The sequence below is a fragment of the Lissotriton vulgaris genome, chromosome 2_1 (assembly GCF_964263255.1).
Source record: "Lissotriton vulgaris chromosome 2_1, aLisVul1.2, whole genome shotgun sequence".
NCBI lineage: Eukaryota > Metazoa > Chordata > Amphibia > Caudata > Salamandridae > Lissotriton > Lissotriton vulgaris.
In genome coordinates, this window is record NC_141687.1 from 284192760 (window position 1) to 284216522 (window position 23763).

Below are 23763 nucleotides of genomic sequence, written 5' to 3' on the forward strand. Positions count from 1 at the left end.
ACACATGAATCCCCAACCTCTTTGCATACTACTGAAGTGGGATAGATTCTGCACTGCACATTTTATAATTTTTCAAGGCAACTAGCCATACTGGTGCACCGAGAAGAGTAGTATTACATGAATCTTACCAAAACTGTGCTTCATTAATCTGCTTTCACTAGTTCTAGTTAATAAATGCACAAAAGTATCCCTCAGCAAAAGTTACAGACGCACTCACCAGTTGAAGGGCGCCTGGCCAAAAAGCTGAGTAAAATACAAGCTAGCACAAAATGAGAATCGTACAGGCTAACAGATTTAATTCAGACAACTGACATTTCATTTTTTTGGTTTAACTAGGAATCAGGCATGCAAATAATTATCTTGATTTACAGGAAAGAAAGAAGACGTGAATTAAAATTACTAAGAAAAAAAAGCAAAGAACAGGACCAGTGTAGTGATGGAAATGCATTTATCACTATAGTTTGCATGGTGCAGCACAAAACTGAGGTATTGCTGCCTTCCAAAACATATTAGTGAGGCGAAAGAGTAAAATGTTTTTTGTATTCTTAATTTACATGTCTGTCACGTAAACAGTTTCCATATTAAAACAATTAAAACACATGAAAGTTTAAATCCCAAAATGATTTTCATCACACGGCACTGAACCATTTGCAGTAATATATCCTGAATTAGCTATGGTCTACTGTATTAAAAGCACCAGAGGAACATCATCACAAAAAAAAATCCTAAAACAAATTAAACCTTAATAAAACTATGTAACAGGAGTACAAATTAAAATCTTGTTCAAGTTTAAGCCTAATACTTTTACACAGTTAACCTCGATAAGCTTTTAATATTCCACAGTGTGATGTCCGCTGAATTCTGGTAATGTACACATTCTACGAAATTTAAGTTAGCGACACTGCTTGCAAAAGAATACTTGTTTTAACATTTAAAAAAAAAGTTCTATTATGCTATAAATTAAAATGAAGACAAATTGAATATCAAAAGAATTGCCACAGAGAAAAAAGCACTTTAGGTTTCTCGAATTATTGATGCAATTTAATGACAAGAAATCTGAAAAACTGACCAAGCTGAAAAACTTTATCCTTTGACTTATTTCTAGGTCTATGAATACTATTTAGATATATACATATATATATATATTGGCGATTTATGTTTTTGTATTTGATTAATCTTTATTATAAATAAATACAGGGAAAATTATATTGCATAGTGTGATTTTGGTGGGTGAGAGACGATCAATAAGACAGTCAAAAAGGTTAATACGGTTGGTAGGGTATCACTTCTTTCTTACAAACCCAAACCAGTTTCTTACTGCATGAGAGCACAACTAACCAAAAGCTAACCATGAAAGATGGGAAAATCCTAACGATTGCTTGTATATAAAAGTTTAACTAGTGCGCTCCTGTGTAAGGCAGAAACTGTTCTGCACAGATTAAGGGAGGTGAACTGTACACTTCTGCACCCAAAGTACACCATTCCAAAAATATATGCTAGAGAAAGATGAGTGGGTCCTCTCAAACCAACCAAAGGATTCTCAACGTGTAGATGAACCTTATAGCGATCACATACCCCTCAGATTTTTCGTGGATTGCATTGCAAGTCTGATTGCTCAAGGCTTGCAATTCCTCCCTAGGACTATACAAAGGACTAGTGGTATTTAATCAAGAGAAGACACTGGATCGCAAGGGCACAGGTTACATTCCAAATTGGAAGACTAGCAAGAACTTTTTGGTGGAAATGGCACTTTCATCTCATTAAGGAAAATGTACAGTACAAGTACTTCAAAGCAACAGTAAATGACCCAACACATTTTTTCTTTGATGGTGCCAATTATCAATAAGGGGTTGGGGTGGCGGTCTGTCTTGTTCAACTGTATTTTAACTAGTCCAAAGCAGTTAATAAGGATAGTAAAGTTAGAAAGCACACCAGAGTAATGTGTAGCAAATAAAATGGCCCAATATTCGACATATAAAACAGTAACAAAGCACTCGTCTATTGGGAGAGATGCCACTAATATTAGTTAAGTGCAATAGTACGGCTCAAAGGCAAATTATGCATTGAACCATCCACCTTATACAGATTGACCACATTTTATATTGGATCAAAAATTGTTATTGATGTAAATGGAGAACAGAGCAAAGAAAAAGTCAAAATATGGTCATATTCTATTTGTGATGAAGGTGCTTTGCATGACTGGATGGAGTAAAGCACCATAACAGCAGGTTCTACCTGTGGACTGGATGACACCAATAGGCAAAAAAAGACACTGAGGATGCTCCCTCCATCACAAATTAAACAAGTCTGGGTCTAAATTAATTTGTAAAACCTCAGCAGAGATGGGCCTTAATTACTGAAAATATTGCTTTTTTGGAAAGGGTGGTTGTGTACTTCCATCCTATTAAATCTTCTAGGTAAGGTACACCTGTTTGAGGTAAAAAAAAGTGAATACAATCTTATAACTGTAGAAGAGTTTTTGTAGAACAGGACGCACTGCAGCACAACATCACCTGAAACTGTGCCCTTGCACCTAACAAATGTTTTGTAATTTAACTGGTCACAGGACCCCGACATTGACTGAATTAACACAACGATACAAATGTATGGGATTCTGAAATTGAGGAAAGAAGGATTCCTCTCCCTGGCTTACAACTGAAAGAAGACAGCAATTTGGACAGAAGGATACCTGAAGTCAATGTCCCAAACTGCAACAGAGTTCTATTCTGTTTGGACAAAGGTTTTCAACTAAAAACGAAGGCGCAACAGTAACATGCTGAAAACAATATTGATTGTCTCACGATGAAACAGTTTATTCAAGATGGGTGTGTCGCTCATCCTTATTCCATCCCAACCTTTAAAGGGCAGAAGTGTTGATTCTCACATGGTTTTCTTCAAGAGATCCAGTAAGCAAACATATGTGACCATGGGAAAGGAAACACCTGTTGTAACCCATTCCTAATAATGCTCAAATTACGAAGAAAGGTGCTTATATAGTCATTTTCGTTCTATAGTCCTAAAAATCAGAAGAGGTTTCCTTTTACTTTACTCGCACACTTTTAAACTCCTTAAGTGTGTATATATATATATGTATATATATATATATATATATAAAAGTGTGCTCATGTGGAGAACAATGGACTGATTGTTTACATTCCTACTAACGTTTAAGCATGATTGATACTTTTTTAATTTGCACTCCCACCACCAAATTATCTTATTGAAATTTGTGCACCGTTGAAAAGGTAATCTTAATATCATGTTTTGTTTTAGCACAACTTGATAAAGGACAGAAAAGCGCAGATTGTGGTTGAGATGGGGGAATCTTAGAAAGCAACCTGTGTTCCATCTTCTCTGCAACGGCAATACTGATAGAGTGGACAAACTAATGAAATCAAGAGCCATCTGAAAATGTATGTGCACTCCGTTGAAGATAGAGGATACAGCATTGACAAGTGTCAAACTGAGCATTTGACTGGATATTAGTTGAAGATATTATTCCTTATCCCAAATGATCCCACATGCAGTATTGCAATACAGAAACTATTTTACCTCATTCAAGGGAATAGTTTTTGGCTAAAGTTAAACTCAACAGTTTAAACGTAATGCCAGTACTTTCACGAATTGCTTAAACAGTGCTGCTGTAGTTTCAATAAAAACTGAAAACTCTGGCTTGCAGTCAGAGGAAAACTATAGATATTTCAGGGTATACTTTGTGGTCTTGAACAGAATCCATCTTTCATCAATGGATATATAATAAATTACTTAAGCAGCAATAAAACACGATGAAACAATCTTTTGCTCCAATGAGCTTACGTAAACAGTTCATCTACATGTCTGCTAAATTAGTTTGTTTTTGTTCATCTAAAAATGAAAATGTACAATCAAGTGGAAACTAAAGTAGTTTTGCATGTTCATATGCTGAAAAGCAATACATATTCAACAAGATTTTCTCAAATTCCCGTCAGAAAAACTCCTTCAGCTGAAAAAAATACCATGAACTCAAGAGATATGGCTTGGATCCTGTAGCTAAAGAGATGATAAAAAAAATAACTAGCAATACAAAGCAGCTATTAGAAGGAAAATCAGATTAACACCTTTGTTTAGGAAAGCTGGACAGCAACCATTTTATGCAATCATGAATGGACAATCATAGTTGCTTGTAGGCAAACGTCTACACACAAATGTGGGCACACAATACATGACAAAAAAAGTCAACAGAATTCAAACATCTGGCTAGCGCCATTCAGGGAAATGTATAGTTTAAGGCATATAGTAAGGTAAAGCTACCTTTATGCAATTCTTTGCACCTGTAGTGTCATGTTACATAACATGTCCAGTTCTATAGCATGAAAAGAGCATGGACAGTCCTGAACTCGTGTCCCAAATTACTCCATGTTACTGTGGAAGACATCAGCTGAACAGCCTAATCAGCTATCTTTTGCAATTAACGCATTAATAGCATTTGCTCTGAAAACTGGGATTTGTGGAAGTTGAGATTTTCGTGGTTTAATAAAAATAGCACAAATGTATGCTAGATAACTATGCACACCTTACAAATAAATTATGCTACTACTTGTACCACACTCCTTTCTCCACAGGGTAGCAATTTTGCCATGATTTTCGTACCTGGTAAGGATTCAGGAAGCAGAAATTTCTTAAATCAATTTCCACTTAGCATTTGTGTATGGCCAATAAATAACTTATGTTTGTGGCCATGGTAAAGTTCTAGCAACCAGTGCTACGAAACACATTTCAAGGCACAACTTAACTGAACGAAACCTATGTATTTATCTGGATAAACTTATTTTGTAGCTACATTTGCTACAAAAAAAAAGTGGGTTAGAGAGTAGGTTTTTAAAAAGCTTAACCAAGGAAATGGGTATTCCATTCGTAAATGCAGACTACACAATTGGTCAGGAACAATCTTGCTTCAGAGCAGACTCGGACATGTACCCAACCTCCTGCGTATTTCCATCAATGGGTATACAACTTTTCTTAGTGGTTGAAAATATGATAAATAGGTGCTCCTCGACCTGGAAAAACCCTCAATGGGGATCCTAACTGCAAAAGCAGTCTCGTGCTCTAAACAGTGCTTGTCCACCTATAATCCTCTCCCTTTTCAAACACTACACACTTCAGCAAACACCAACTCACAGTTAAGACGCAAGGGGCAAACTTTCAAGCCTAAGGAACTTTTCAGCTAAAAACATCCAGGGCTCTGCCATAAACGTTACACATAATGGATAAATGCATTTAATGACATCTAAGAACATTACTGGGACAAATCCACTGTGATTTCAACTGCAAGAGAAAAGCATGCAAGAGAAATAATTCATCAAGTATCGCATAGTTAAGCAAATGCTGTAGCCACTTCAAAATTAGCACCCTGTAGCATTTAATCTTTACCTACACACCACACCCATATGGGAAACCATCTGAAGCAAACACTCGGCAGCCACCAAGGCAGTGTGAATCTCACTGAAATGTTGAACCAGTGTTCTGTAGCAGAAATGGCTTCTGAACAGCCCTGCGTTTTCAACTCACAGATTCCAGTTTGGGACACAATTAGCTGCGCTGAGTAAACACGTACATTTTGGAACACCACGCAAAAAACCTTCATTTAGTCTCTAGCCTGAAAACATAATTTGTGCATCAGAATCAGCTGGAAGCAAGTAAATGTTCTGCTTCTTAATTAAAGCAGTTAACACTTGTCCGCTTTGGATACCAAATGGATAATTCTGCAGATTAAAACGTTATGGTTATCTCATGAGAATAAATCAAAATCTCAAAAAATTAAACGAAAAATGTATATATATACACACACACAGATATGTATATAAAATAATGATTTGAGATTACTGTTCATCTGGATATCGTAATTACTTATTTCCCCACCCCCACAATAGTTTTCCCAGGCCAGTAACAGTGAACTACATTTGTTGAATAGTAAATTCGTCGTCCTCAGACTTTATCCAAGCAAGTTGAAGGGAATATCCCAAATTACACAAAAAAGACAAGAATTAAGACCATTGATTCTCTAGGCACCTTCTTGCCTGAAATACTGCCATTTCCAAGCGGGTGACAGAAAAAAATATGCTCAAGGCTTGATGACGCTGCTGGCAGTTCATCATACGCCTCCCTCCTCTAATACCAGGTTAACATACTTTAGTTGTACTCTTTGCACCATTGATTGATATTAAAAAGAGGAATTTAAGTTTAGCTTGACAAGCTTTCTGTAAGTGTATCCTTTACAGTCCAATCTACATAAGTGGACACTGATTCTTGATGCTGTTGAGATTGACGATAAAATTAATCAAAGGCTGTACAACACCAGTTTTCTTCTCTTCCTTTCAACATGTGCACTTGTACCCTACGTTAGCATCCTGTTTCTAACAAGGAAAACAAAGAAGCACTGTCATAGATTCATGCGTAGATGCTCTGGTCGTTTAGACATCATTGGGAAGGCTTGCTTTTTGTAGGGTCCAGAGTTGGATTGTCTTATTGGAAGAGGTGCTGATGCTTCGCCACCAACCGACACGTCCATTTGTTCCATGCTGCTCGTTTCCATCGGATATTCTGTGGCAGCCTGAGTGTTCAATGCCACAGGTGCAGCACTTCGTCCCCAGAAGTCCCCAGGGGAGATCTTTATAGGGCTTAGAGAAGAGAAGGAGAAACAGATGTTAAATTACAGTAGATTCGAAACCACACATTTTGTTTTATCTTAACAGACCTGGGCCTTGTTCTGTGAATAAAGTAATTGCGCTTCAGGTAAACCACTGTGTTCAGTCACATTCACAGAATACTGCATTATGCTTTAACATCTATACTATTTCCGAACAATTTTACAAATTGTAAAAGATGTAAACTTTTGTTTTTACAAATAAATGCATGATGGAAGCAAACATTTGCCATTGATATGGGTTCAACAAGAAGTAGGCATTTGGCAGAGCAGAAATTAAGTGTGTGACAATGGCAGGACTCTCATTTGCTTAAGTTGGCAAAATACTCAGTTAAATGATTGCTGCTAAAATTCGTTATGACCTTAAGGGACAACAGACTCTTCAAGATCAACATAGCGCGCTTTAAGATTTTTTAATTTTTTTTTTACAGAAAACAGCAACAAAGCAGGAACTTCCACCAGAAGTCCTTAATTACAATTCTTAACCAATCCCATTGTTCTCTGGCACTTTCACTATAAAAGACAACTGCTTACTTTACTCGTAACGGTAGGGGGAAATAACCAAGAAAATACTAAACATACACACAAGCATCTTATACTGGACGTTTGTAGCACACTAGTATCACCACATTATTTTCTACCCATAAATTACATTTTCAAAAGCAAAGTCAAGGATCCTAGATTGCACTGTACACCGTTGGGAAGGACAGGACACACTATCCTTTGTGGATCCTTCACCCTTCAAATTCCTCTTCTTACTCTGTATCCCAGTACGTAAGGCTTATATCACATTCTCCAAATCCCCCAAAAACTCCCCCCTCGAAGGATGTCATATAGTTTAAGATGTTCGAGGAAGCCAGTCGGTATACCTGGAAGGAAGAAATAAACTAGTTACTTACCTGTGGAACAAGTTACTGGTGGATACTCTAACCACAGATTCCTCACCTTTTGAATATACGCCAGGTATTACACTGGATCCGGAAAATCTTCATCAGTAACCCTGATCGCCAGTAGATGATGGTGTGTGATTCCTCAACAACATTTTTCTGCTCCAAAAGCGACACTAGCAAAAAGGAGTCACCACTTCCAGATGAAAGAAGGCCCGGGTTCTAAATACCAACTTGTCTGGAAAGAAAGTTGTGAACTTCACGTTGCAATGATGTTATGGCGATGAAGAAAACTGTTCTGAGAGTGTCATGTGTCCCATGCAGGCCTATTGTAGTTTTCCCTATGTTAACCAGAGTACGTTGCAGGAAGCTCTCTGCTTTGCGCGCGTTACTAAACAAACGTATTTTGCTTCTGCCACGCTGTACTTTCACACAGAACCAGCAGTTGTTTTTGCATGGGGCTGCACCTCCTGTGCAGGCTTCACATGGTGGTGGGCTTGTTTTTAGCCCTGTTATTATAGACTCAGTTATGGGCAAATGACGCCTACACTGTGAAGACTTTCCTTTTTGGATTGCACAAAAAATTGTTTAGCTTGATGCTGATTTTCCCCTTTAGGGTCCTCTGGAGAAACATAGGATCCTTTCCATGTGCTTCCCTAGTGGGCTGGTTACCTATTTGCGCAACTGCAACACCTGGGGGATGGTGTTTGCCACTGTGTCTATGTCTGTTATGGCACCCCCTCAATGAGCGTTCTGAACGTTCTCAAACATATACAGAACGCCCTAAATTTGGGAATGAAGCCACTGGATAATTTTCATGTAGTTTCCGAAATGATTCTTTGTCATTTTAAAGGTGAAGCTTCGTCCTTACTTCTAATCCACCGTTTTTCCGCAGTGGCTGTGGACGGCTTGCGTGAGTTGCCTATTATCTCTGATGTTTATACATCATTGGGTCGTAATAGTTTGGGTTCCAGACCATTAGGGCAATCTTTGGGCAAATCTCCTCCTGAAAAGGATACTTGTCTTTCCTAAAAAGACATGGGATAGGTCTAAGCATGAACGGCAGAAGCTTGGGTCTTGTGGCAGGTTAACGTAACTGGACACGTTTCTGCAGATATGATTTGCGAGCTCGCCTTAATATTAACCCCTTCCATGCTCATGACGGAACGGTTCCGTCATGAGCGTCGGTTGAGCTGTGCTCATGACGGAACCGTTCCGTCATGAGCCGATAGGCTCATTAGAACCTTCAGCACAGCGTGAAAATTCGCGCCGCGCTGAAGGGTTTAAGACCCCAGAGCATTTTTGGGTTCCTGATCCTCGTTCCTTTCAGGAATCGTCTGATCAACAATGGCAATATAACACTAAAAATATTGTGTATTCTCACAAGCCCTTGTGGTAAGTCATACATTGGGCAAACTACACAGGCAGTGAAAATGCGGGTACTACAGCACAAATCAAGAATACTTTGCAGAACTCAGGAAGCGCCATTAGTCCAACACTATGAAGATTTTGACCACAACGAATATGATATGTGTTGGTCAGTACTCTTGGTGGTTAAGTTACTGGATAAAGCGAGCCTACAAATGAAATTAAACAAACTTGAGGCCCGTATGATTCAAAAATATCAAACGGCAACAAAAGGTTTGAATGACCGTGAAGATTTTGTGACTATATTAATTGAGATCATTTAGATGAATTGTTCGTTTCGGACATAATATATAGGCTGATATAAAATCGTGACCGTTTTTTTTGTTGTTTCTTCATTTTGTGAATTTTTTTTTTTTATTATGCATATATTGATGTTTTTAAGATTGTGAAACCAGATTACACACTGCATGCTGTGAATGCAGGGGGGATAGGTGTTACAATTAAGTGTAGGGATTTTTCATAGTGTACTTTATAGCTTTCCCAGATGTGCATCATTCGTTCTGTGGCACAAGTTACTACTTATGTAACAATATATTTGTAAGAGACATTAGTTAGTGATAGATTCCTTACCATAGAATATTCCCTAGGCGTCAGACTGGATCCGGAAAGTTTTTTGCTTAGCAGTACCCCTGCGCGTCGGTAGGTGGCGTCGTGCAGCTCTACGTCTGTCATTGGCGTCATGTGCGCCGCGATGACGCCACGGAGACTACTTAGGCACCACCTATCATGTAGATAGGCTTTGCCTTTACACTGTGTTAAGTTAGCATGAGCTTATTAGAAGTTTAAACACCATTTTACCTCTCTGCTGCTTTTGCAAACGGTACATATTGTTATTAATGCTTTGAGCCTAGTAGATGATTTTGCTTCACACGAGAATAATATGTTTTCCTATAGTATCAGCTTTGCTTGGTAAGCTATGTCTGAACAGTGAGTGCCGAGGCCTTCAAGGTTATTTCAACACAGCGGTTGTTTTTCGGTCTGATCAGCGCACGTCCTAGACCTAACACATAGGCAGCTGTGGCCAACTCTGGCTTTTGGCGCGTTTAATAATGCACTGCACAGAGCATGCACACACACTTGATGAATATCCGCATGCAGAGAGTTGGTTTTGAAGATGATGTGATCTCTTTTTACTAAGACCAGAGGTATGGGGCCGCCCTTTTAAAACCCAAAGAGACCTTCTATAATATAATATAATATACTGGCAAGGGAGGGTAGGACTGAGGTTCTATTTAGACCTTTTCCCTTTAGCATTCCAACATGCTTTCACCCTTTGAATTTTATGGACTAGTAACTATGCTGATAACCTTGTTGCTTATAATATGTATGCTTGTATTAGCTAAGATACTGCGCTTGAGAACACTGCATTAGAAATAAATATTTCAAACTTGCACGTGTTCTCATTTACTCCTCGTTCTGGATTGGCATGTTAGTATAACGAAAGAGTGTTCATGTGTTCCACGTGACCTGAGGTGTTCTAAGTTCATGTTCTGGGTTGTCTAATCATTGGGGGTGTGTAAGAACCAATGAGACACTGATTGCTAGTCTGATAGGGGATTTTGGATACTAAGGTGAGTTTTGGCACACCCTAATTCACTGATTTTCAAAGTCACTGATGGTCGAAGTCTCTATGCACAGTTCTGTGTAGGAGCAGAATCCCTGCGACATGGCGCCCGATCGTTGGTGGTCTTATTGCAGGACACTCGAGTAGTGCTCATATCAGTCCTTAACACCCTTCCCTATTGTTTCTGGAAGACAGTGGTGTCGGACAAAACCTGCCTATAGTTACATAGGTCTTTTCAAGCTTGATTCTTTTCCAACAGTTTCCTTTTGAATTACTACCCAGTTGTGCTACATAGTTTTTGTTGTACTTCTTTCTTACTGTGTCAATATGGCGGACGTTGACATACCGCAACATAGTCAAATTGCGGTGCGCAATCATTTGCAGACTTACAACGTCCCAGTTGATGGCATGGCAGTTATTATGGTAGTGAGTGCGGAAGTAGCTTACCCTTTCGAAATGTTCTATTCGTGGTTGACCTTCCCTGCTGTGAACGCAAATACTGGTGTGTTCGACACTTATGCTCCCACTGCCGTGCCACAGGAATATGTTCCATATAGGACACAGGACGTTCCGATTAATACTTGGCAGCATCGAGCTTGGTTTAATGGCACCCTACCCCACACTTTGTTAGTCACAAGGTTAGGTCCTTTGTCTATTCCAGGCGCTACCTGGCCTGTTTTGGCTTGATTTACACAGCATCCTCGAAATGGAGCGGTTCCTGTTGCAGATTTACGGCTGTTGCATATGGTCGCAATTAGTGTAATTCGGACGCTTAGTACAGTACATTACCCCAGGTGTTGCGGCGCTTCCAGCCGGAAAGGGCGGAATGAAGCTTAGTCCTGTGATGGTAAACGTTGTAATGGGCAAGCGCCCCCAGAATAAGGACGATTTTCCTTTCTGGCTTGCCGAAAAGTTTGACCAACTGGAATCCGTATTTCCTAACACAACTCCTGTTGAGAAACACTGAATTCTAACAATTAGAAACCGGTCCCCGGAAGCTTGTTTCCTTTCCAGAATAAGAACTGGCTTGGTAGTTTGGTCTGCCCTGTTCCCATGATGCACCGGGCCAGGGACAGACTAATTTGCATGTAGCCAGGTTCTGAGCTGGGATGGTGCAGTGAGCTAAAAAACGGTGAGGGATCAAGCCCTGATCTGTTGACTGGGTACGAGTGTTCTCTTTAATTCAGATACTCTGTCCATCACCACCCCCTTATCTGAATCTAACAATTAGTATGCCTAAAGACTTGATCCATGAAGCTGGTGACTGTGAATCTTGGGGTAAAATCTTTGCGGCAGTGTATATGCGGTGCTTCGGCACTCAGTCAATGACTGTCCTTCCAACGTTCATTAAGCGTGTTCAAGATGAGCACGGACCTGAGGCAGCGGCTGAATTGGGTATGCGCCTATGCAGCAGTTTTGACATAGTTTCCGATCTCGTACTTGCGAATGTCAAGGGAGATGCGGTAAGCTTTCAGGTGTCTAATGCTTTGCTGGCGGTTCCCGATGCAGACAAACCCCGACAGTTACAAGAATTATTGTGGCGGCTTATAAAACCATGGGCCACAATAGTTTGGGTGTCGAGCCTTTCTCTAAAAAAGAGAAAAAACAACCCCAAGGGCAGAAGTCAGAAACGGATGATCAGCCCAAGGCTAAAAAGCAAAATTGGCCGAAGAAACAGAAACAGGGTAAACAACAACAGCAGAAACAGGAGTCGCGTCCTGCATCACGGTGCCTGCACCTACAGAACGTGTTTATGACTTGCGCGATGATAAAATCTCCTGATCGTTTTCAGGTTTCTGAACAATGCTCTCCTCGTTCTTTTCAGGACTCATCGGCCTCGTCGAACGGTGGTGGAGGAGGCAGAGGTCGGGGTGGCTAGCAGGGACGTGACCAGCCCCGCCCGAAAGAAGGTAAAGGCAAGCAGGACGATTGGACACCGAAAAGACCCCAGTTTCAGAAAAAGAAATTTGCCGCTTTAACAGCAAGATATGCCACAGATAGTGAGAACGCAGCTTCGGAATCAGACATGGGCGCTGACTTTGTTGGACAGCGCAGCGGAGTTTACCACAGTGCAAGTGGACCTGCGTCCACTATTGAAGGTGACAGCGACTGACCGATATGTTGTTGTGGAGACACCGGATACCAGAATAGCTCCCCCTGATAGACTTAATGAAAAAGTCCTTTTAATTGAAGGTGACATACAACGTACCATAAAGGGGGTATTTTGGGAAAACCTTACGACTACCTATGATATTTTGTTAGCGGAGGCTGACTGGCCCCCACCTTTTGTCCTCGTAGCTCCGAGGGGAGGAGGTAATCCTCCCTAGTTTCACGCACACTGTCTCGAAGGAGCATGCTCTGAATTTTGCAGAAGAGTGTGCTAAGGCTCCTGCGCCGGCTCAGTACCATACACATTGTGGATGGGATACATTCTCCCCACACCACGAAATTCCTTTACGGTCTATGCCACAGCCTCAACCTCAATATCCCATCCAAGGGCTCGATAAATCTGAAAAATGGTACTAGTCCTGCAGGTCTAGTACCATGGAAAATCCCCTCGACCTGACTGCAACCCACTTGACCTCCGTCTCTGAAAACGGAGCAAAAGTGACAAGATAACAAGATTTAAAGGCATCTTTATTGCTCATTCCCTTTAGGAGCAATAAAAGTGCCTTTAAATCATGTTATCTTGTCACTTTTGCTCTGTTTTCAAAGAGGGAGGACAAAAGTTAGTTTGACTTCCTACTCGCCAGAAAGGGCGAGTAGGACCTAAAAATAGCTCGTCCTGATCCATTCTCCCTCGCAAATGCGAGCGGGCGAGTGGATTTGTCGAGCCCTGCATCCAACGTGAAGCTAAGGCGTCCGTTGCGGAAATCCTTGAACAATTGGAATATCAAGGTGTAATTGAAACTTGTGTGTCACCGATGAATAATCCAATTTTTACTGTGAACAAGCCTGACTGTTCGTACCGTTTGGTATTGGATTACCGGCATTTGAACTCGCATTGCCGTACCTGTGCAGTACAGAATACCCACGGCTCTGCTTTAGTGGACGGTCTTGTGCGAAAACGGTTTAAAACCACACATATCCAACGGTTTTTTTGCCCACAATTTGGACGGACTGAGTTCCCAGTGGACCAGTTTTACCTGTGGCGGCAAACATCGCCAATATAAACGTTTGCCTATGGGCTATAAAAATAGTCCAGGCATGTCTCTCGATTAGAGAGAGTGGACACAGATGCGTGTTCGTATGTGGATGACATATCTCACAGACGACGAGTTTTGGGCGCATCTATGTCGCGTTGACCGCATCATTTGTAACTTTGCGGACTTTGGTTACAAGTTCAACTTTGCAAAGTCTCACATTGCATAGTGCACAGTGTTGTTCCTGGGCTACGAGCTCAACAATGAAGGCCGAGGATTGGCTCCTCACTTCTTGGAGAAATGCGCACAGTTCCGCGCTCCTACAACTCAGAACAAATTACAGTCCTTGTTGGGATTTTTTAATTTCGGGCGTACTTATATTCCCGAATATGCCCAGCATATCAAGCCTTTGTATGCTTTGATACAACCTACTTTTACCAAATTTTGCTGGCTGCCAGAACATTCAGCAATTTTGCAATAATTGCAGGCTGATCTTTAAGGATCCAAATTCTTACTGACTCATGATAACCACACCAACCTAGTGATAAGAATCATTCCTCGGGTGGTGGGTTTCACATACTTTGCTTTTAACGAAGGAGACACAGTACCTATTGCTTACAAGTCACACTTGTACACTTCGGCTTAAATGCCCGCGTGGGTCAGTATATGTTGGGCCAGTATATGTTGGGCACATGGAGAGAAAATTCAAGACACGACTAACGGAACATAAGAGCAACATAACAGGATCGCTCAAATCAACGGTGGCAACTCATTTCCATGAAAAACATCACCACATTAGTCAATTGCGGGATTGTATATTGGAAATAGTTCCCAAAACCGAAGGCCCTCTTAACAATTAGAATCTACTAAAGCGAGAAAACTACTGTATTTATCACCTTAACAGTTTAAAACCGAATGGGCTTAACGATCGAACTGAATTTATATGCTATTTATAAGCCCTAAGAAAATAGTCATGATATCCTGCCTAGTATAAGCTTAAGTCCTCATTAACCTTCTTGGAGCTCCTAGAGCATTTTTGATACACAAGGTTTGACTTAAGTGAATATTGACATTCCTTTTAAAGGCTCTTGAAGCTTATTACGCGCTCTCATGGATACTGGCAATAGAGCGCGCAAATTGATTTAATTGTCTGAGTCAGATACCTAGGGATAGGCATTTTTGACACTCGTGTGAATAAAGCTGGTTTGTTTTTTTGAAATAAGCAGGATTTGAAAAAAACGCGACTTGAACCTAGTGCGCACGTGCGTAAACACGCTTTGCGTAAATACCCAGCTCACACCAGTTCCGTAAAATTAATTGAACGGAAACCGCGAGGAGAGTAGAAGCCACGCCAACCGCGAGGTAAGACACGCTATAGAATTGCTTAGGAAGTGGAGTGGCAGCACCACTTAGAAGCCTTTGTAGAGCGTTAGTAGCAAGCAGCTAGCGCCCGTTAAAAGGCATTCTCTAGTAAGAACAAACGCGTGTATACCGTGATAGAATCTCCGTGGAGTAGCCCACATTAGTATTATCTTGTAAGCAACGGAGTACGCGCAGCGGAGCCTAAACATGGGAATCCCCGAGCTTAATTAGCAGCCAACAAACAAGCGATAAGCAACAGCGCGTCACACACTGATAGTAGCATTTCACTGGGACTGACATCAAACACATTTCTAAGAATGTTTATTTGTATATTCCAGATTTTCACCGATGAAGGTGTTTTTTGCACCGAAATGCATTGGAATTCTATAAAAATGCAAGATTTGAAAACGCTTTTTTGGAACATGTGATTATAACATGCTAAGATGGAATGAATAAGCCAATAAATTGAACTTTGATGAAATGATACACTAAGCGTACAGTGAAATTATTCAAATTAAACCTTCATGCTGAATATTATTCAGCCACAATACCAGTGCCCAGGGTGAGAGACCTATGGAGTAATAGATCTGCTACACTACAAGTGACCAGGAGCCCAGCTCCCACAGCTGCGTGGCCTGCTAGCCACCAGCCACCAACCTAAGGCCCCCTGCCTCTTAGTTGGCCTAACGGCTGAGTACTCGACTGGTGAAGTTAAGGTTTTGGGCATAGACTCAGGGGTCCCCCAGGGACGGCTAGGGCGGTCGACCTCAAATCTAGGGAACTGGGTTCGAGTCTCGGCAATGACTCCTGTGATTCTGGGCAAAAATCTTAATCTCCCCGTGCCGAACACAAATGAATGTGTCCTCATGTAATGCAACTGGTGCTATGTAAAGCTCTCCGAGACCCGATTCGGGTCAAGTTCGCGCTATATAAAACTCTGTAAAATATATATTTTTTTTAAATCAGATAACATTGGGTCTAATTACCTCTGCACCCGGCTGCCCCTGTGCCGCTGCGGGTGTACCAACTGTACCTACCTGACCCTGGGGGACCCCTGAGTCTATGCCCAGAACCTTAACTTCACCAGTCGAGTACTCACCTGAAAACCGATGACTCACTTTCCTGCCACAGGATAACATTGACTGGTGTGACTCGAAAAATCTTTAAAGTGTGGAGTTTTGAAACTTTAAAATATTCATCTAAAATCAGCCGAATAACGAATTCCGAAGTACTCACCTGTGATCAGGAGAGAAGCCAGTACTGTACCTTTTAGCCAAGTACTGAATCGCAAAAGTAATCTTAACCGTGTTTACTAGTAACCTGAATGTTTTCCATAGGAATCCATAGTCTGCTTTTCTATGAAATTTCTTCTGTCTACTTTCGAAAACTTGAAATATTCCTTAAAAATTGTACCTACTACTGAAACATAATTACTTACCTGTCTTAAGTAGAGACCCCAGTGCTGGACCTAGGAGCCCAGTACTGGATTACAAAAGTAACGAGAACATACTTTACCTGTAACCTGAATTTTCTCCCATTGGATAACATTGCTAGATTTTCACTGAAAAGTTTCTAAGTGTGAAATTTTAAAATACCTTTTTATTCTTTAAAAATCATTGCAATAACTAAAACGTTTTTACTAAACTGTTTTCAGCTTAGACCCCAGGCCTGAATCTAGGATACAGTCCTGGAGTTACAAAAGTAATCAATAAAGTAATCGTCTGCATTTATGTAGATAAACCTATTGAGCTCAATGTTAAATTGTGTTTAGAATTGTGTTGCCTACTGAAACCATTCTATCTATTGCGTTTACAAAGTTTATTACCTCTTTGCAAAGTAATTACATGAGAGTACTCTTATCGAGAAAAGTGTATTTTGATATCTGTTGGTTTAAAAAAAAAAAAACGATATCTTTGGATATAAAAACAATTGGCCTAGAGTTCAGTTCTTGAGTGTGTGAAACCTTTTGCTGAATGAGTGTGTACAACAAATGCTTTACACTGTCCTCTGGTACTGCCTTATTGCTCGACCAAGCTACCACTTTAGAGAGTAAGATCAGACCTGACTTTAACCTCTGTTATACCTCTGGGGATTGTGGACTCCAAAGTATAGCACTATAACCCATAATCAATGGATTATATCAATAATGTGGTCAATGTCCTAGCTATCTTGTCCAAGGACAAGATAGCTAGGACTTTGACCACATTATTGATCTAATTCCTATATCGAACCCCTTTTTAATATACCAACTAGAGGCAAAAATAAATGTGTCCGCTTACTAGCTAGTATTTTTAACGCACACTAATCACCACTCCACCACCATACACCACACCACACCACACATAGTCTCACCATAAAGTGCTCCTACGTATCCTTCGCAAATCGCAGCACGCCCCAAGCAGTAGATGCTTGGGACGGCCCCAATGATGAAGCATGTCACCTAAGGGCAACCTCTGGTGAGTGAGGGGACTAAAGAAAATAATTTTCTTTTCCAATAATGGCGTACCCAATTTGGGAAAACCTGCTATTACTTTTCCACAGGCTAGGTTCTCAAAATCCATTGATTATGGGTTATAGTAGATGTTAAATAATGTGGGGCTCAGGGAGGAGCCCTGAGGCACGCCACATTGGAGGGGAGTGTCGGAGGAGCAGGTGTTGTTCTCCCAGATTTGAAAGGAGCGTTGACTACATGTCCCCATTGGAGGAGGTTGTTATCCCGTTCGGAGTGAGCATCGTCAGCTATGCCGACGACACTCAGTTAGTGGTGTCCCTTTCTCATCCGAAACAACAACCTGCGGACCTTTACAACTGTCTGACGCAGATACAAGGATGGATGAATAGATCGTCTCTGAAACTCAACGGCTCAAAGACTGACATTCTCCTCCTTGGCCAGAAGGGACCCACTTCACTTCATAACATCTGGCCACCCTGTTTAGGCCCGATCCCAGATACGAAACCAGAGGTAAAAAGCCTGGGTGTCTGGCTCGATAAGGAATTATCTTTTGCAACACAGGCAAAAAAGGTAGCCAGTACGTGTTTTGGACTGCTCAGGTCAATTCGAAAGATCCTGCCCCTACTCCCCCACAACTCTCAAAAACTGCTGATCCAAGGACTGATTCTTTCTAGGCTCGACTTTAGTAATTCCATCTACTTAGGGGCCCCAGAGGCAACCCTGAATAAACTACAAAGGGTCCAAAATGCAGCAGCCCGGATCCTTACTAACACCCCGGCCAGAGCCTCAGCCAAACCAGCGCTGAAGTGTCTCCATTGGCTTCCGGTTAGAGAACGTGTGATGTTCAAGGCCCTCTGCCTAGCACACAGACTGCTCCAAAACAATGGTCCCCCAAGCCTAAAAAAATTTAGCAAACCATACAAAGCCCCTAGATCCCTACGCTCCGACCAGGAACACCTCATTGTCACCCCCAGAATTAAGAAGGCCCGAACAGGAGGAAGACGTTTCTCGGTTCACACCGCACGTCTCTGGAACGCCTTACCGCACTACCTGAGAACCGAATCCAACTACCTACGGTTCAGGAAGCAATTGAAAACCCACCTCTTCCCTTAAACTGTCTCTCCCCTTCCCTTGCTGACTCCTAGTTGTACTGATTTTAGCGCTGGGATACTTACGGGTGACTACGCGCTCTATAAAATTAAATAATAATAATAATAATAATAATAATAATAATATAGTGCTATACTGTAGGATTCAAGACGCCGAATCTAGCATTAGCCTCTCTCTCCCTCCCTTTTTGATGATTGTGGACTCTATACACACGGTACCCTACTTTGGACCAGTACATATAGAGCCACTTTCTCACACCTGATTTTGGCTTTCCTCGAAGTTTTACCTGCTCTGCCATTTTATCAAATAAATCAGAAGTGCATACAGCAAAATGGCTGATTTGATATATTTCCCATAATGTGGTTGGTAAGTTGTGCTGTACTAAGGAACATTATTATGGATACAATTTATGCATGCATATGCGCCCTTCCTTTGGAAAGACAGTAGCTGCAGAATTTTTATTTTGTGGATGTTTGCGGAATAGAAATTAAACCATTATATTAGATAATCCTGGGTAAGCAAGTAAGGGATGTTCACTCAAAAAGTCTTACTTCGCTTCATTTTCATCAAAGACCAATGGTTTAAAAACTGCTAGAGGATGCAGTTGGCAAACTGGTTGCTTCACCTTTCAGCTGCTTTTAACTAACTCTGCTCTGTTAACATTTGTTAACTTTTCCACTTTTTCCCTCGTGTGTTGCCAATATTCCTTAAATGTTTATCAACTCAGTTTTGCTTTTTTCGTAAACCTGTACACAGTACAAAAAAAACTTTTGAACTACGAACAGAGTGAAGCAAACCCTTTGTTTAATCTGGGGATGAAAGCTCGAATGATGCAAAAGTTTTCGGTCAATTTACTTTGTGAATAATGAATGAAATGAAATGAAAATTGCACTTGTATAGCGCGTAGCTACCCGGAGGCCTCGCAGCGCTTGTGAATGATTACTTAGTGCGGGCTCAGGGTAGTTCAGCAGGTGTTGGCAAACAAGTGCGTTTTTAGGGCCTTCCTAAAAGACATATGGTTGTTGTGTTCCCGAAGAGAAGGCGGGAGGGAGTTCCAAAGTCTCGCCGCCGTATGAGAGAAAGAGCGGCCTCCCCAGCGGGCTTTCTTGACTTTGACTTTAATTATTCCCTCCATACAACTGTGATTATGTTGAATACATGCCCAAGTAATGAATGTGGTTTCAGTGACTGTTGAGAAGTTCCCTCACTCCATATTTTGTTCCGCAGTTAAATACAGTTTTCCACTGATTATCATGAAACTGTGCACAAGATAAATAAAATAATTCATGTACCCAAGATATAACAATGTGTCTAATCCAATGCTCATTTGAGAGAACGGGTTTCAAGTGCTTTACATACAAGTATACATAATTTAGGATCAAACTGAACCCAATCAATATCCCGGATAACTGATAGAAGAATATTACCATCTGAAACAATTGTAAATTAGGATCATGCGTAGAAGTTGTAAAAAAATAAATAATAATATATATATATATATATATACACATATATATATATATACACACACACACACACACCCCTTCTCCCCCCCCCACTCATTGGTCCCTGGTTACAGGACTTCTCAATTTGTTCTACTCTAGACTAACCAAGCCTTCGGTGTAAGGACACTAGGTGTATAGGGACACCAACTCAAATGAACACTGAGATTGTGCCTACTATTCAATGTTTATTTGCTGGAGTTACTTACGTAGTATCATCCATACAAGTTGTCATGTTGCCTGCTAGTGGTTGCATGCTCAATTGTTAAAAGGTAGAATACTGGATCTAAAAGGTCTGCACATTAGTTCAACTGAGTACCTATGAATTTTAAGCAGTATGTAATGGTGGGGACTTGTGTCCATTAGGTACAATAAGGTTTTATAAGTGATTCATCCTTTGGTTACAGCATCATTAAAACTCTTTCAGTAACTCTCAGAAACTCCAGTCTAGTTGTGTGATAATTGTCAAAATTTCAATCATGTAAATGTTATAAAACTTTACTTTCCTGCATGTCCTTGTTTATTATAACCAGGGACCCACCCATATTCACGTTCTTAATCACGATTTTCATGTATTATACTGCATTTCTCCATCATGTTCTGTCTTGATCATACTGGTAGAATTTAGAAAAATTGTTTCGTTCTTAAACTTCAAATAAAACCAAGGTTATTAAGTGAGGTTGAAGGCATGAACTTAAACTTTGGTGTGAATCATGAGATTACTTTATTCAGATATGGAAGTGTTGTCTTCTTGTTGCCACATTTCTTCAAAGAAAGCTTACTTGTCCAGTAAATCTAAATAAATAAACTTTAGACTCAAGCATAGTTGAATATGTCAGTACAAAACCTTTGCATTTCAGTACAGCCCATAGATTTTTTTAAATACAGTTTGCGTCTAAATAAGTTAGGCAGAATTGCTTCACTGAGTGTCTTATTTTAAAAAGTAAATTAAAATTGAATCTGGATGACTATATAGTTGCACACAAACACTGGTTAAGGAGTTTATGAAAGCAAACACCTAGGAATTTGTGTCTGAATGAAAATAAACTGTTCGTGTTAGACTAAGTAGTTCTATTATGCACCAATAATTGAGATAATTGACATGGGTTCTTTGAAGGATTTAAATTGAAGCAAAACGGTGGTGCACAGACTTGCCTTTTTACATTACTTCACACGATTATTCCACTGCTACGTCTCCTTTATTTCAGATACTGTGCAGGGTAAACGGACTACTCGTCTACCTGCTGTCAACCAGGCCCGGACTAAGACTAGGAATCAAGTGGCCGATGGTGATGTTGCAGCCTAAAATGTTGGCCACTTCTTGCTGCCTGTTAGAAGCTATGTACTGATAAAAGATGGCTGCTGAATGATTGGCCAAACAGGGAGCAGCTACGAAGATGGCTTTTGTGTCTCTCACCTCCAGTCACTAGGGGCCAGATGTAGGTAGGCATTTACCGGTCGGTAACGGCCGAATTCGGCCGTTACCGACCGGTAAATGCAATCTGAGATGTAGGGCCCTGTATTTTACCGAATCGGTAAATTTACCGAATCGGTAAATTTGATATGTAGGTGGGACTCTTCTGAGTCCCAAAACCCTTACCGAATCGGTATTTTACCATCAAATATATTTGATGGTAAAATAGCGATTCCGGTGTGCATGCACATGTGTGCATGCACACCTGTGCCATATGACAGGAAGGGCAGGTATGCCTGCCACATGGCCCCCGAACCTTTTTTGGGGGTGCTAGAGGGTGTTAAAGTGACACCCCCTGCACCCTTGTCAAAATCGGTATTTACCGATTCGGTAAATACCGACCGGTAATGCCCCATTCATTCCTATGGGCTTCAAAGCCCATAGGAATGAATGGAGCATTACCGGTCGGTATTTACCGAATCGGTAAATACCGATTTTTACCGATTCGGTAAAAGGAACATCTGGATGTTCCTACATACCCCCCCTTCTTATTTACCGATTCTTAATTACCGAATCGGTAAAATTCGGTAATTAAGAATCGGTAACTGAGTCCTACCTACATCTGGCCCTAGGTCTACTAACAACGCACTAAAATCACAGCTGTAATCTACCAGCAATGTGCAAACATCACATTTCATATCTCCTGGTACAGTGGTGCACTGGTGTTTGAAGGTCTTACATGGAGCCCCCTACACGCACTTCTAGTTTTTTGAAACATCTTGGTGCAACTTTTAACACCTCTCTGCTGATTTCTCGCCCTGTACAAGGATTTCTGCCACTCCAGGTGCTCCAGTTCGTACTAACTATGCTTCTGTGAGCATGATGATCCTAGTACCCAGACACCTGGGCAGGTGGGTGAATGGATCCCTAAATCTACAAAAAAAGAACCCTTGTTTGCATGGAAGTGTTTCTTTTGATTAAATTAGCTTCCCCATCCAAGGAGCCAGGGTATCAACACAGCAGTTCAGAATCCCTCAGATCTCAAAGAAAAGTGGGCAACTTCATTAATGACTCATCTAGAGAATTGTAATAAACCATGATTTGTATTATTACCTTTCAGTTTCTAACACTTTTTAAACACTTCAGTGATATTCACTTTCAAAATCACATTTTGCCAAATATTTTACCAAAATGTCACAGTTTTCCAAAGACACTTGTAATGTGGATGAGCAAACTTCAGTCTTCCTTTTGGCAGTACTCCTGATACTCCCGGCCCGACATTCCTTTGTGCCTCCCCTTAAAGATGTTACTACTACATTTTTTGAAGATTATACTTAATGGAAGCTTCGAAGATGCACTGGATACTTTAAGGTGCTATATTTAGCTACACCTGAACCACTGGAACACCAGGACCACTCCACTATGCGGTCTCAAGCAATCTTACCTATGTCATAGACTGACTATTTCAATTCTAAAATAATTATCTGGTGGTAGCAAACCGCAGCGGACTATGAAGACTCCGGGAGATTTCTGTATGTAGGTCATAAATTAACAGCAGCATTCAAGGGATTAACAGATCAGAAGAAACTTGTGTGTAACTTGAGGCTATAAGTCTGAAATACTGCAAACTGACTAGAATTACAAACCTTATCAATCTTAAATCATATTGTAGTTTAAACTACACAAGGGTTACCAGCAACAGCATTCTACTGTTCCCTATTCGCCATACAATTACATAAAACCAAACATTCTGAAAACAATGAGACAGCTATTAGACAACTAATCTGTAAGACCTTTTCAACTAATGTCCATACACTAACTTTGACACAATTACTGTGTCACGAGTATCTCATGTTTCTGTTTGAAGATCTACTCTGTACTTCATTAAGGGACAAGCTCGCAAAAAAATTAACAAAATAATTTTCTCCTACAATGCTTATTAATTTTGTGAAAAGGCAGGTCAATGTATATTTTGTGACCATCTTGGCTATCAGGTTGAATGATAATTATTCTACATACTTACACATACAGGCAGTGACGCACATGCTGACAACCCCCACCCCTCCTCTCCCATTGTCCAAAGTTAACAGACCTGACAGGAGTTCGTGGGCTGCCAATGAATCTGCGAGGAGATCGAATTTTTGGTTCAAATGAAAACTTCTCTTTCACACTTTCAAGAACAGATGGGGCCACATATGTAAAACCCTGAAAAATTGATA

The 23763-nt window shown here is 40.7% G+C and overlaps 1 protein-coding gene across 1 annotated transcript in view; it reads right to left on the reverse strand.

Moving 5' to 3' along the window:
• Window positions 1-5229: 5229 nt before the first annotated feature.
• The window catches only part of RPS6KB1 (ribosomal protein S6 kinase B1), a 350261-nt gene continuing 331727 nt past the window's right edge, over window positions 5230-23763 (reverse strand). Inside the window, exons 14-15 of the mRNA XM_086954940.1 lie at window positions 23637-23749; window positions 5230-6656 (exon numbers count right to left, since the gene is read on the reverse strand). Coding sequence (XP_086811066.1) covers window positions 6419-6656; window positions 23637-23749 — 351 coding nt within the window. The 3' untranslated portion in view covers window positions 5230-6418. The remainder of the gene's footprint in view (window positions 6657-23636; window positions 23750-23763) is intronic.